Raw genomic sequence first — 14,202 nt, forward strand, 5'->3', positions numbered from 1 at the left:
GTTCTGACAAGATTATGCTTTTTAATGCATCTTTTATGTCTTCAAGATGTTTCAAAGCACTTTAAAGCCAATTAATTATTTTGAACTATTGTCAAAAATGGAATGCAGTTTTGCACAGCAGTGTCTCTCAAACAGCAATAAAACTAATCAAATCCGCTTCAATAATATTGCATGAAAAATATTATTTTAATATTCTTGACAATATTTGGTTCCTTAATAGTGATGAAAATGCTCAGGCTAACATGTGCATTTGTAATTTCTTTTGAACATAGTTTAAAGGTTAGGGAAAAGTTTAGAATTACTTAAGACACATTGGAATTACCTACAAATGAGTAAATTAAAGCAAGTTTACCATGAGCAGTAATTTCACAACATATAATTAAATTGAGGTAACACTTTAGGAAAGATGAAATAAAAAATGGGCTCCAAAAAAACTTTACGTGAAATATGTAAGGAAGTAAGGTTCTTTTTAAGAAGGCTCGGTGCTGTTTCATTTTAACGAAACTAAAAATATAACCAAAAGTACATTTAAATCAACTCACTCACGAGTCGTACAGCATGAGGCCCTTCAGCCCAACTCTTCAATGCCAACCAAGATGCCCCATCAAAGCTAGTCCCATTTGCCAGTGTTTGGCCCTAATCCCTCTCAACTTCTCCTACTGATAAACCTATCATAGATACATAGACAATAGTTGCAGGAGTAGGCCATTCGGCCCTTCAAATCAGCACCACCATGGCTGATCTTCCACAATCAGTAACTAGTTCCTGCCTTCTCCCCATATCCCTTGATTCCACTAGCCCTAAGAGCTTTATCTAACGCTTTCTTGAACGCATCCAGTGAATCGCCCCCCACTGCCTTCTGAAGCATAAATTCACAACTCTCTGTGTGAAAAAGCTTTTCCTCATCTCAGTTCTAAATGGCCTACCCCATATTATTAAACTGTGGCCCCTGGTTCTGGACTCCCCCAACATCGGGAACATGTTTCCTGCCTCTATTGTGTCCAATCCACAATGATTTTATGTGTTTCTACAAGATCCCCTCTCACCCTTCTAAATTCCAGTGAATACAAGCCCAGTCGCTCCATTCTTTCATCATATGACAGTCCAGCCATCCTGGGAATTAACCTCGTGAACCTACGCTGCACTCCTTCAATGGCAAGAATGTCCTTCCACAAATTAGGAGACCAAAACTGCACACAATACTCCACGTGTCTCACCAGGGCCCTGTAAAACAGCAGAAGGTCCTCTTTGCTCCTATACTCAACTCCTCTCAATATGAAGGCTTTCTTCACTGCCTGTTGTACCTGCATGCTTATCTTCAGTGACTGATGTACAAGGATACCCAGGTCTTGTTGCACTTTCCCTTTTCCAAACCTGACACCATTCAGATAATAATCTGCCTTCCCGTTCTTGCCACCAAAGTGGATAACCTCACATTTATCCACATTATACTGCATCTGCCCACTCACCCAACCTATCCAAATCATCCTGCACCCTCATAGCATCCTCCTCACAGTTCACACTTCCACCCAGCTTTGTGTCATCTGCAAATTTGCTAATGTTACTTTTAATTCCATCATCTAAATCTTTAATGTATATTGTAAATAATGTAGCCGCGGTCCCAGCACCGTGCCTTGCGGCACTCCACTGGTCACTACCTGCCATTCTGCGTTGCTGGCCCGAAGGGCCAAATGGCCTACTCCTGCACCTATTGCCTATTAAAAGGGACCCGTTAATCCCTACTCTTTGTTTCCTGTCGACAAACCAATTTTCTATCCATATTATTATCCTACCCCCAATACCATGTGCTCTAATTTTGCCAACTAATCTCCTGCGTACGACCATATCAAATGCTTTCTAAAGGTCCAAGTACACTACATCCACTGGCTCTCCCTTGTCCATTTTACTTGTTACGTCCTCAAAAAATTCCAGATTTGTCAAGCATGATTTCCACTTTGTAAACCCATGCTGACTTGGACCGATCCTGTTACTGCTATCCAGGTGCACCGCTATTACATCTTTGATAATCGACTCCAGCATCTTCCCCATCACCGATGTCAGGCTAACTGACAATTCCCTGCTTTCTCCCTCCCTCTTTTCTTGAAAAGTGCGACAACATTAGCTACCCTCCAATCCACAGGAACTGATCCAGAATCTATAGAACATTGGAAAATGATCACCAATGCATCCACGACCGGTCTTCTTTCCTTTTTGTAAGTTCTGTAACTTACTTACTGTAAGTTCTAGAAAATCTTTAGAAGTTTGCACTCTCTCACTGATCGTCATGAGGAATGTGGTAGCAAAGTGATCATCACCATGGAACTACTGCTTCCCGTGGAACCCAGATAAGCTACCCCAAAGAGAATTTGAAATAATAATTTATCAAAAAGGAAAGAAGACTGGTCAAATCTTCATTGGATGTTTTTCTATTGGTAAGAAGTGCATTTGTTTTTGTACTGCAAGGTTATTAGGAAAGTCGGATCAGCTCAGTTTAATAGACGGATCAGCTCAATAGACATAGAATAGAATGCTTAGTAATTGCATAAGATTGATTCTTATGCTTAGTCATTTTAAAGTATCATGAATATATGTGTTTGAAGGTCCACACATCTTTTATATTAATTCTAGAGAAGGGGACAGAGTGCAATGTATCCAAGTGTAGCCATGATACGAAACTATGAAAGAGAGCAGATTGTAATGAGGATATTTGGACTCTGCAACAGGATATAGATCCTTAATGCAAGTGGAGTTTAATGAGGGAAAATTTATAGGAAGAAAGAATCTGGTAAGAAGATTTACCAAACACGAACCGCAACCTTTATTTACAGGAATGCAGTGCAAAAAGATATCATTCTAACTTTTGCTACAAATCTACAACTCTGAAATGCCTTTAATAAACATGGCCAAAATTGTTTTTATGTGGCAGGTTCACAACAAGGATCAAACTATTTTCAATCTGAAATCGGATTTAAAAACTGCAGAAGAAAACTTGGGGGATGCAAAGGAGGAAGTAAGTGCCGTAACAGTTATTTCTCTAGAATGCCTTTGGTATTAGCATTTTAGCTTTTTTGACGGGTCAATGATTCGGGCAACGTAGTTCTTTTCTAAGTAGCATGAGATAGGCAAAGAAACCGAAACAAATGACCAAATTAAACTCTGGGAAGTCCTCTGCCAAACCCCTAAAGATAATTATAATCGTAATTTATTAGCCAAGTATGTTTTGCAACATACGAGCAATTTGGTTTGCCACACAGTCATACCAAAAAAGCACCAAGACCCACAACTACATTAAAAAATGACATAAACATCCACCACAGCGGCTCCTCCACATTCCCCACTGTGATGGAAGGCAATAAAGTCTTATCTTCTTTCCCTCTTTTCTCCCGTGGTCAAGGGAGCCGAACCATCCACATTCAGGGCGATTGAAGCTCCCGTAGCTGGCGATCGAAGCTCCCACGACGGGGTGATTGAAGCTCACAGGATCGAGCGGTCGAAGCTTCCGCGGGTTGGGGCTCCCGAAGTCAGTCTCTAACTAGAGACCGCGAGCTCGTTGTTAAAGTCCATAGACACTCGTGGTTGGAGCTTCTGAGGTCGATCCCTGGCAAAGGGATCGCCATCTCCGAGATGTTAAGCCGAGGTTGGATAATCAATCAACTCCCAGAAGGTCAAATGCCAGATAAAAGCCTAATGTATATGTCATAGCATGGATTGAAGAATGGATATCACACAGAGAATTGGAATAAATGGGTCTTTATTTTCAGGCTGGAAAGACATAACTAAAAACCACAATATCTGGTGCAAGGTCTTGACCCGAAACATTGATCATCCCTTTGCTTCTATAGGTTCACTGAGTTCTTCCACAAGTTTATTTCTTGTTCAAGGATAAGTACTTGGCCCACAATTATTTATGGTTTATATTAATAGCTTAGAGAAGGGCAAAGTGAAAGGTATCTAATTTTACCCATGATATAAAAGTAGATAGGTTGACATATTATGAGGAGGATATTTGGACTCTGTCAAGAGATATGGATAGGTTGAGTGAATAATGAAAGCTTGGCAAGTGGAGTTTAATATGGGAAATGTAAGGGGAAGAAAAATTGCAGACGAGCAAATATGAAGCAAGAGTGAAGGGTGATCTTATTGAAATGCATTTGTAAAAATCACACCAGGGTTTCATTCAAATGTTTGCTACAAATCTGCAACTCTGAAATGTGCCAACTTGTTACACTTGAAGAGAAATTCCATAAGACATATCACCTTGTTCTGTACTTACATAACCTATTTCCAGGTCCATGTCAACCTGTCCAATTCAAATATACTTTGCCACTTCACTTGTGTCAGAGGTTTACTATCCAAAACAAAAGCTTAAATATACCTTAGATACTGATGATAGCAAAATTATAATCCATTGTTTGATCTCAGAGTTTCAAAGCAACATTTACTTTTCTAAACAATGCAATTGAATCTGCAATATTATGATCACTGCAGATTTGCTTGACAATTTTATGTATGCTTTTTTTAGTGAAGTGATGGGTTCTAGAACTGACAGACTGTAAAAGCTTTTTCCCCTTCTGTTGTACATTGATGACTTCATTTATTTATTTGTTTATTCAATTATTCATTCATTCAATCATAACTAAACCACATTTGGAAAGTTCATTTTTCCCCAAGGGCCTGTTTCTAAAAAAAAACATGCATCTGACCAATTTATAATTATTTTTTGACCAGACAAGAATGGTGATGCTTAGTGGTAAGAGCATTATGAAAAAGATGACTTGTTTTGAAGAATGGCTGATCATTTCTGAGATTGATTTTCCACATTAAGGGTGTTAGATGCTGTGAATTTCAGGCAGCTTTTTTATTCACCTCAGTAAATATCAGTTCCCTGTTCCATCACTTTATTTTGTCTTTATAAGTTAACAATTGGCTGTGCTATAGTTTAAACATTTATATCGGTATATTGCCTATTATTATTGGTTTTTGCTGTGATTGAGAAGTTCCCACGTTGCATTAATCAGACAAAAAACACAACTTTTGCTCGTATGATTCTAATAGAGGGCTGGAAAACTGCATGGATTTAAATGTTTTCAAGGTCGGATGAGATTATATTGGAAACTAATGTTTAAAGAATGCATTGGTGATTTCGAATAAGAGAGAATCTATCCACCTACCCTTGATATTCACTGGCATTACCATCGCCAAATTTGCCATCAGTATCCTTGGGGTCACTAAGGACCAGAAACTCAACTGGGCCACCAGCATAAACAAAATAAACACTAAATGCTGCAGTAGGGTCATGTACCATATCTGGAGGACATGGATAGGCAATTTATTGAGTCGGGGACCTATTTGTGTCTTTTCCAGAGATGCTATTGGATCCACTGAGTTATTCCAGCACATTGTGCATTTTTTGCAATTCCTGCAGTAGAAATAAAGTGATTACAAGAGCAGCTCAGAGACTGCATGTCCTGTGGTGAGCGACTCACCATCTGATAACCTAAGGCCTTTCCCCCATCTATAATTCACAAGATAAAAGAAAATGCAGCAAAATAAGGGAAAATGCAGCAATCGAGAGAAGCTTGACATCATCCACAAAAGTCTGCTTACCCACCACACCACCTCCAGGTCCCTCAGATCGGCCGACTTGGGGTTACTGAACATCCCGCAGTCTAGGCATAAACTCGGGGGCGACCGCGCCTTTGCGGTTGCAGCTCCTAGACTGTGGAACAGTATCTTCCCATCAGAACTGCCACCTCCAGCGACTCCTTTAAGTCGAGACTTAAAACTCATCTTAACTCTCAAGCCTTTCTTGACGTCCTCTGAGTGAGGGCTATATGTATGCATTTATGTATGTACTTAATCTATGAACCACTATTGTATAACATTAGTACCACCACCAAGGTAAAGCGCTTTGGCCAACGAGAGTTGTTTTTTAAATGTGCTATATAAATAAAAGTGACTTGACTTGACTTGACTTGACTTGACCTGGCTGTCACCAATCAACCACCAAACGTTCATTCCTTCCACAGTGGCTATAGTTGGCACTGTATACAAAATGCACGATAGCTGCTTTAACATCTTCCTCACCTGCACCCTGTACTGCCAAAAAGAACCACAGCAGCAAGCCACCACTACAGAAGGTTCCTATCCAAGTCCCACACATCCTGGCTTAGAAATATATTACCATTCCTTCATCATCACTGAGTCTAAATCCTGCCAAACAGAGCTCTTGGAGTAGCTTCACTAGCAAATCTGTAGCAGTTCCAAAGGGTGCATTGCCACGGCCTTTCCCAGGGCAATTAGGGAAGATCCATAACTGCTGGCCTTGAAAACAACTGCCAGATCCAAAAAATGAATATAAAACAAAAATTACTTTTACCTGTTACTTTAGTGGAGCGTTTGTAATTAATTTCAACAATTTGCTGTTATAAGGTTCAGCATTTATTCTGTATACCAAATATTATTATTTTTGCAAACTTTTTAGTGCATTGTACATTGTACAATAGGTTTTATGTGGTTCAAACTAATTAAAAAAACTATCAATCTATTAATGTTATATTTCTCACCGTAATGTGTGACAGGCTTGTATAAGGGAATAACGTTACCTGGGAAATAATATCTTAAACAGATCACCAATGTTTGACATATGGTTAACTTTTTTTCCCCTAATTTTGCTTTCTCGGAAAAATTCAAATTCTCGTTCATTTATTTGCCAGTTGGTTGTAATTTTTATTGCAAAAATCTACATAATGTTTCCTACCTTTTCTAACATTAAAAAAAAGATGTATCATCCCAAGCTGACCAACAATTGAAATCTAAAATCCTTTAGTTGATATCTCGAGCTGCAATTTTAATGTAAATACCTAGTAAATAATGGGCCAGATTTGCATTGCAAGTCAATGGGAGGTAAAATTAGTTGGTATATAAAAGAGAGTCTGATCTAAAACATCTGCAGACTGTATGCTCATTGGAACTTACATTTCTTTGTATTTAAGCATTTGTGGACAATATTTTCCATTACAGAATCTTGAATTATGATTCTAATAATAAATCTAATGAGAAAACATACCCAAATGGCAACACGACCCTTATAGGAAAATGTCCAGGCGCTTCTGCTTATTAAAAGACTAAAGGGATATGGCATCGGTGTAGGAAAATGCCACTTAGGCAGAAGATCAGTCATGAAGTTATTGAATGGCCTTGTATTCTACTGTTCAATTTTTTTACGTTCTAATAACCAATATAACTCCCTATATTTTTTCCTATATTCCTTTTAATCAACATCATTAAATGTGGTTTGCCATGGAACAAACTGCATTAAACGGTGCTACCAACCATCTTTAAGGATTTTGAAAGTTGATGTATGGAGAAGTTTCAGGGATTCATATGTTTTCTGGTCCGGCAGCTCACACTCCATGAAGCAGAAGCTGCTAATTTAAAGACAAAGGTAAAAATGCTACAGGCTGAAGAACAGAGCTTACGAGAAGCCTGCAGAGAACATGATAAGAAAATGAGTCAGCAGGAGAAGGCTATGCAGGACCTGCAGCAGGAGAAGGGCATCAGTAACCAGCAGGTGAGAGATAAGGCATTCCATAATATGGAAAGTAAGAATCCTCATCAAATGTTAGTGAGTACCTATTATTTATAGCCAAAATAATAAATGTGTGAAACTGTGATGGTAATATTGTAACTTGTAATTGCCAATATATGTTTTCAAATCTAATTTTCTTAAAGTAATAACATAGAAATTGAGCCCCTTAAATTTGTCCTGTAAATAATAGCAAAGTGAAAACCTTGATAATCCTTTTCATTTTGTTCTCCGAGTCATGCTCCGGGCCTCTGGCCAATTGGGTTAAGAACAATTAAAAGTAAAGAGAGGAGTCTTGATCTCATCTTGTTTGACCTGTTTAGTGTGAATTGCACAAGATTTGAACACAATTGGATTAGTTTCCATGTAATATAGTAAAAGATTTCAGCCTTGGGTATGTTGCATTGTTTCGATGGAATGAGGGCTGTTCACTAAAATGAAGTTAACATTTTTTAAGGCACAGAGTGCATGGCGAGTTCTCTATGCCCTTCTTCATTTACTTTGCAAGCACTTTTCATCTTCATTTATGTTCACCAACAGCTTCTATTTTGGTTTTAAGCAAAAGTGCACTGCATCAACATTGCATCAGTATTTGACATTAATAATGAATAAGATACTCAGCAGCCACAATTCTCTAGGGTATGCAGAGGGTTGCAAATCAATTTCATAGATTCACAGCCCTCTGCGAGATGAAATTCTTCCTCATTTCACTCTTAAGTGGTTTGTCCATTATGTTCGAACTATGTTCCCTAGTTCTAGATTCTCTACCAGGGAAAACATTCTCATGGTGTCTACTTGTCAAGTCCCCTCTCTACAGAGTGGGCCCATTCTAGTCAATCTTCTCTCTCCAATCAACTCTCTCATCATAGCTAGACAAAAATGCTGGAGAAACCCAGTGGGTGAGGCAGCATCTATGGAGCGAAGGAAATAGGCGATGTTTTGGGTCGAAACCCTTCTTCATCAGAAACCCTTCTCTCATCATAGCATTCAGTCTAGTTATCCTTCACTTCTAAGGAAATTATATTATTTCTTTCTGGTGGAGAAGAAACAGTTTGCAGACCTCACAGTATGTACAATTGTAAGAAAACTTCCTTATTCTTCTTCTCCATCCTCCTTGCAAAAAAGGCCAATATTCCTCCAGAATTAATCTGAATTATTCGCTGTCCTTGAATTCTATCTTCCAGGTTGGTTATTCGAGGATAGTTCTGTCAAGCAAACATGCCATAATCCATGAAAAAGGATTTTACTGAAAGACATCAGATACCGGAGGTTGAGGGGAGACTTAATAGAAGTATATAAAATGATGAGAAGCATAGATACTATAAACAGTCAGGGCGGAAATGTCCAACACTAGAGGGCATAGCTATAAGGTGAGAGGAGAAAAGTTTAATGGAGATGTGCGGGACAAGTTTTTTTTCACAGGGACTGGTGGAGGCCTGGAATGCATTGCCAGTGGTCGTGTTGGAGGCAGATATAATAGTGACAGGTAGACAAAAATGCACTCAGAAACTCAGCGGGTGAGGCAGCACCTATGGAGCGAAGGAAATAGGCAACGTTTCTGGTCGAAACCCTTCTTCAGAAGTGACAGTGGCAATAATAGTGACAAGTTAGAGGTTATTAGATAGACACATGAAAGTGCAAGGAATAGAGGGATATGGATCATGTACAGGCTGATGAGATCAGTTTAACTTGGCATCATGTTTAGCACAAACATTGTGGACCGAAGAACCTGTTCCTGTACTGTACTGTTTCTAATTCTATGTTCTAATAGATCCTTAAACTCCTAAGAATGGACTGATAATGCTGTGCTCCTTTAACCAGCACCAAAGCAATCTTTGTATGCACAGATTTCCTGCAAAATGACATTTCTCTTTCATTTGACATCACTCTGCAAGCATATGTGTGTGTGCAATACATCCATAGAATCCTGAACAAATTTACAGCAACCTACATTTTCTACCTGAATTTTTGATATCATTCAGTTCTGCACCATACATATAGGTTAAAATTAACTGATGCTGAATTGAGATTCCATAAGAAAACAATATTGGAGACCATTTGGAAGCCAATTCTTTATTCAGGTCAAAACAGCCAGGCCCTTGATTGTGCAACATTCTTTCAGATTTTGTTGTTCAAGGAAACAAGCTTTTAGAATAAGCATAACATGGGGAGACATAAAAGGCTGGAGTAACTCAGTGGGTAAAGGAGCATTGCTGAAGAACACCGCTAGGTACTCCACCAAGGCCGATGGGATCTCCTGGTTGAGAACCATTTTAACTCCTCTTCCCATTCTCATACTCACCTTTCAGTCCAGGGCCTCCTCCATTGCAAGAGTGAGGCCACATGCAAACACACACATCATATTCCGCTTGGGTAGATTAACCCCAACTGTATTGGAATTCTCCAATTTTAGGATATCCACAAAACCCTACCCCCTCTACTTCCCTAACCCACCCCCTCCCCCTCACCTCTCCCCTGTGCCCCACTTGGACTCACACCTATTTCTCCCCTCCCCATTCCCATCCATCTACATTCCTTTCTCTAGCTTCACAATTTGGAATTTCTGCAATCCTTCAGTCTCACAGCTCTGGTTTTTCATCTCTTGCCTTTGTCCACCATCTGCCTATCAAACTCCCCTCCCACCTGCATCAACCTACTACCTGCCATGCTTTGTCCTACCCCTTTCTTCCAGTTTTCTTCACCCCCTGCCCTCCCTCCCCCTCCACAATCAGTCTGAAGAAGGGTCTCGTCCTATATCGTTACCAATCCAAGTTCTCCAGAGGTGCTGCCTGACCTGCTGATTTACACTAGCACTATGTGTATTTTATTTGTAAACCAGCATCTGCAGTTCCTTGCATAACATAGAGAGAGTTTTGGCTCTTGACTCATCCCAGACAGTGAAAATCTGTTTGGCTGGCACTTAAACTTTCTCTGTTTGCTTACCCACTGGATTTCTGCCAAGAATGCAACATTTAGATATTTAACTGTAATTACAGAAAGAGCACCAAGGGCACTCTCACAGTTGTGTGCACCCCACTGCAATTTTAACCAAGGGTTAAACAGGGAAGTAATTTAATTGTTTCTGTTAGACATGAGCCGAAAGAAGCTCTCTGGGCAAGTATTCTGTAGGGCTAGTATTGCTTGATTGTGTAAGTGATATCAAAGTTATTTTGTTATGTTAAATGATAGATCATGTTAGTCTTTTAAAGGAATTGCTAAAGAGAATCTTATGTGAATAAATACAATCCATATTTTAGCCTGTGTTGCATTTCTGAACACAAAACTTTAGTCCAGTATTGCAAGGTAAGCATGTGGCTCAATTGCTTCATTAACTAAAGAAATGGCTTCCAGCTGAAGGTAAAATAGATAGTGCTAAAGGCTCCCGCATCAATTAACCCAATTACTGGAGGAAATGAAAGAGGTTGTATTTTATTGGTTTCTATATTCATTTGAGATCTGGGATGGTTCTCATGGAATGGAAAATGTCTTGTACTCCATTTTAAAGGGAATAAATAAATGATACACAAGTTTAACTTGATGGCACAATTATTAAGATGCAGTCTATGATTGCTCAATGAGCCACAATTATTAGGGAAAGGTAGCCATGGTCATTCCTTCTTCTCCTCACTCCCATTGGGCAGAAGGTACAGAAGTTTGAAAGCATGCACCACCAGACTCCATAACAACTTCTTCCCGCTGTTATCAGGCTTCTGAATGATCGTTCCATAAGCTAGAGTGCAGTCCAATTTACCTCTATCCCATTGAGGACATTGAACTTTGTCAACGGAACTGTTGCGCTACAATGCTGAGAACTATAATCTGCACTCTGTATCTTCCTCTTTGCTCCATCTATTGTACTTGATTTGACCTGAGTGTATTTATGTATGGTATACCTGTTCTGTTTGGATAGCGTGGCAACCTTGATAGCAAAACATGGCTTTTCACCATATGTCGTACGTGTGACAATAATAACCCTTAACATAAAGGTAAATCTAAACCTTCCCCTCTGTTATCAGACTTCTTAATGATTTTTCCATAAGTTAAGGTACTGTTCGATTCACCTTTACCCCATTGCGGGATATTGGACATTGTCTCTGGAACTGGCATGCTACAATGCTGAGAACTATATTCTGTACTGTGTATCTTTCTCTTTGCTCTACCTACTTGAGTTGTACTTGAGTATAGGTTGATTTATGTATAGTATTATCTGATTGGATTGGATAGCAAGCAAATCAAAGCTTCTCAGTATACAGGACAATAATAATAAACCTAAACCTAAAACCATGGATGCAAAATATATCTAGGTACTGCTTTATTAATTTGATGTATTTTACAAGGATTGACCAAATAACTGGATAAATAGCTGTTTAACTGTTTGTGATTTTATTTTAAGTTATTACTAACATTTCTCAAAGATGGCTGTTACCAAAACACTAGGGCAATGGAGCACCATTAAGTTGGATGAAAATTGGTTTATGAAAAGATTAAAAGCTGCTAGAGGTGAGGTGAGCTTGATTGATCTGTAGGTACACAAAATTGCTGGAGAAACTCAGTGGGTGCAGCAGCATCTATGGAGCGAAGAAAATAGGCGACGTTTCGGGCCGAAACCCTTCTTCTATACATTGGCACCTTTATTGTTCAAGATGATAGTGATCTGCAGTAGGTGTAAATTAGGTTACTGTTAAATTTATAAATGATGTGGGATTTGTAATTTAATTCAGTAGATTGGAGCTGCTTTCCATCAACAGGACAAGATTGATTAAAAAAAAAAGAAAAAAAAAAATGTTTTACCATGAAGTGGTTCCGCTTACTCACATTTTATCTCTCCGTATTTCCCTGTACCCTGCAATTTATTCTCTCCTACTTTCCCATCACCCCCCCTTTGTTTTATTATATGTGAATCACTTTCCTACAGTATGGGGTAAAGTCAATTATCCTACCATCACATCTTAGAGATGTTGGAGCACCCAACCGAAATCCACGTGGTCATAAGGACAATGAGCAAACTCCACACAGATCACATCCACAAGGTCGGGTTTGAACCTCCGTTCCTGGAGCGAAGAGGCAGCAGCACTCACTGCTGCAACACCGCCCCACCCTTTCAGCAGTTTCCAGAAAGAGGAAAGCAGAATCTATCCCCTTTTAATATGGACAATAACAAAATCATCCAATTAAGATTCAACTCACCTGCATTGTGGAGCTACAAAATCAAACAATTTGAAAGTAATTATGAAACTTTGTAGAAAAATCATGGTTTTGGTTTTATTGGCCATTGATTGTAAACCATAAAGTGCACAAAGAATATTTATGCCAATGGCATATCTTGTACTTGGAGTATTCTGTTCAGCAGTGGTCCATTCACATTCACATTCACCGAAGCCCTGGATAAGGTGCATGGAAAAAAAAAATCTTGGATAGAATTAATTATTTCAGATTAGAACAAGTTCATAGACAATGTATGTAATTTAAATTTCTAAAATGATAATCAGATGATATGCACTCTCGTTGAATGGCTTATTAGAAATGTGGAGAGAAGTTCTGTCTAGAGATCACATTTGTGAATTTGTAGGAAGAGTAATAGAATAGAAACCAGGATGTTTTTATCGTCACAGAGAATCCTCAAGAAGCAAGAGGCAAGGATAAAGTTATTTCAGTTTCTGCAAACGTCAATATGCTTGTGTGCATAGAGATTTTACCAATTTCAATCTGAAGTAGCTTAAATATATTCTTTATTTTTCTATTTTCCATAAAGAGACATGGTCATCAATGATATACGAGAGTGTGTATTGTTGCCTAGATGGAGTGGGAGTCATAATTTTTTTTTTCTTACCTTAGTTTCACTTGTTTAATTGCATACTTCGTGGAACCATTAACCTGCTCAAAAGCAGCATTCGTATGTAATGATATAATGTACACAACATTATTTCTCAATTAAGGTAAATAGGCTTAGAAATCTATCAGGTAGCACAATAGTACATGATAATATTTTCATCAAAAAGTGGTACATGATAATATTTTCATCAAAAACCTGATTGTTCCTTTGTTTTTGGTCCTTCATGCATATGACAGTTGTCATATGCATGTCGAGCTAACACGTTTGCTCCTCCTGATTACCATTTGCCTGTCACCCATTCTTCCCACTCACTCCATTCTCTGAAACTGTCTTTGCTCGGCATCTGATAGCCATTTACCACTTTGATAAGTCCTATGGCAGTGCAGCTTCAGTACAAAATTCTGAACAAGAAACATTGCTACTCCTTAAACTCCAGATTGGTTTTCCAACCCCTAATTGTTCTGCTACTCTTGTGTGATCAAATCTTTCAAATGTAACTGTTTGCTTATATTAAGATGAGCCTCGTGGACTTAATAACAGTTTATTGATCTAGCAAGAAAGTTTGTTGAGTGCACAGAAACGGATAGTAGATATTTCTTCGATTCATTTTTCAATATCTAGGGACAAGAAGAGCAACATTCATCACCCATCCTTAACTGCCCTCCAGAAGATAGTGGTGAGCCCCTGTTTCAAATTGCTGCAATTGTTCTAGTGAAGGCAATTCCACAGTGCTGTTGGGTACCGATTTCCAGAACTTAATCCCAGTGACAATAAAGAAATT

At 38.8% G+C, this 14,202-nt stretch overlaps 1 protein-coding gene across 1 annotated transcript in view; it reads left to right on the top strand.

Annotated features, from left to right (window-relative positions):
• LOC129705407 (putative leucine-rich repeat-containing protein DDB_G0290503) overlaps window positions 1-14,202 on the top strand; it is a 558,220-nt gene that overhangs the window by 389,918 nt on the left and 154,100 nt on the right. Inside the window, exons 22-23 of the mRNA XM_055648958.1 lie at window positions 2,927-3,010; window positions 7,406-7,573. Coding sequence (XP_055504933.1) covers window positions 2,927-3,010; window positions 7,406-7,573 — 252 coding nt within the window. The remainder of the gene's footprint in view (window positions 1-2,926; window positions 3,011-7,405; window positions 7,574-14,202) is intronic.

The sequence above is a fragment of the Leucoraja erinacea genome, chromosome 17, assembly GCF_028641065.1.
Source record: "Leucoraja erinacea ecotype New England chromosome 17, Leri_hhj_1, whole genome shotgun sequence".
Taxonomy (NCBI): Eukaryota; Metazoa; Chordata; class Chondrichthyes; order Rajiformes; family Rajidae; genus Leucoraja; species Leucoraja erinaceus.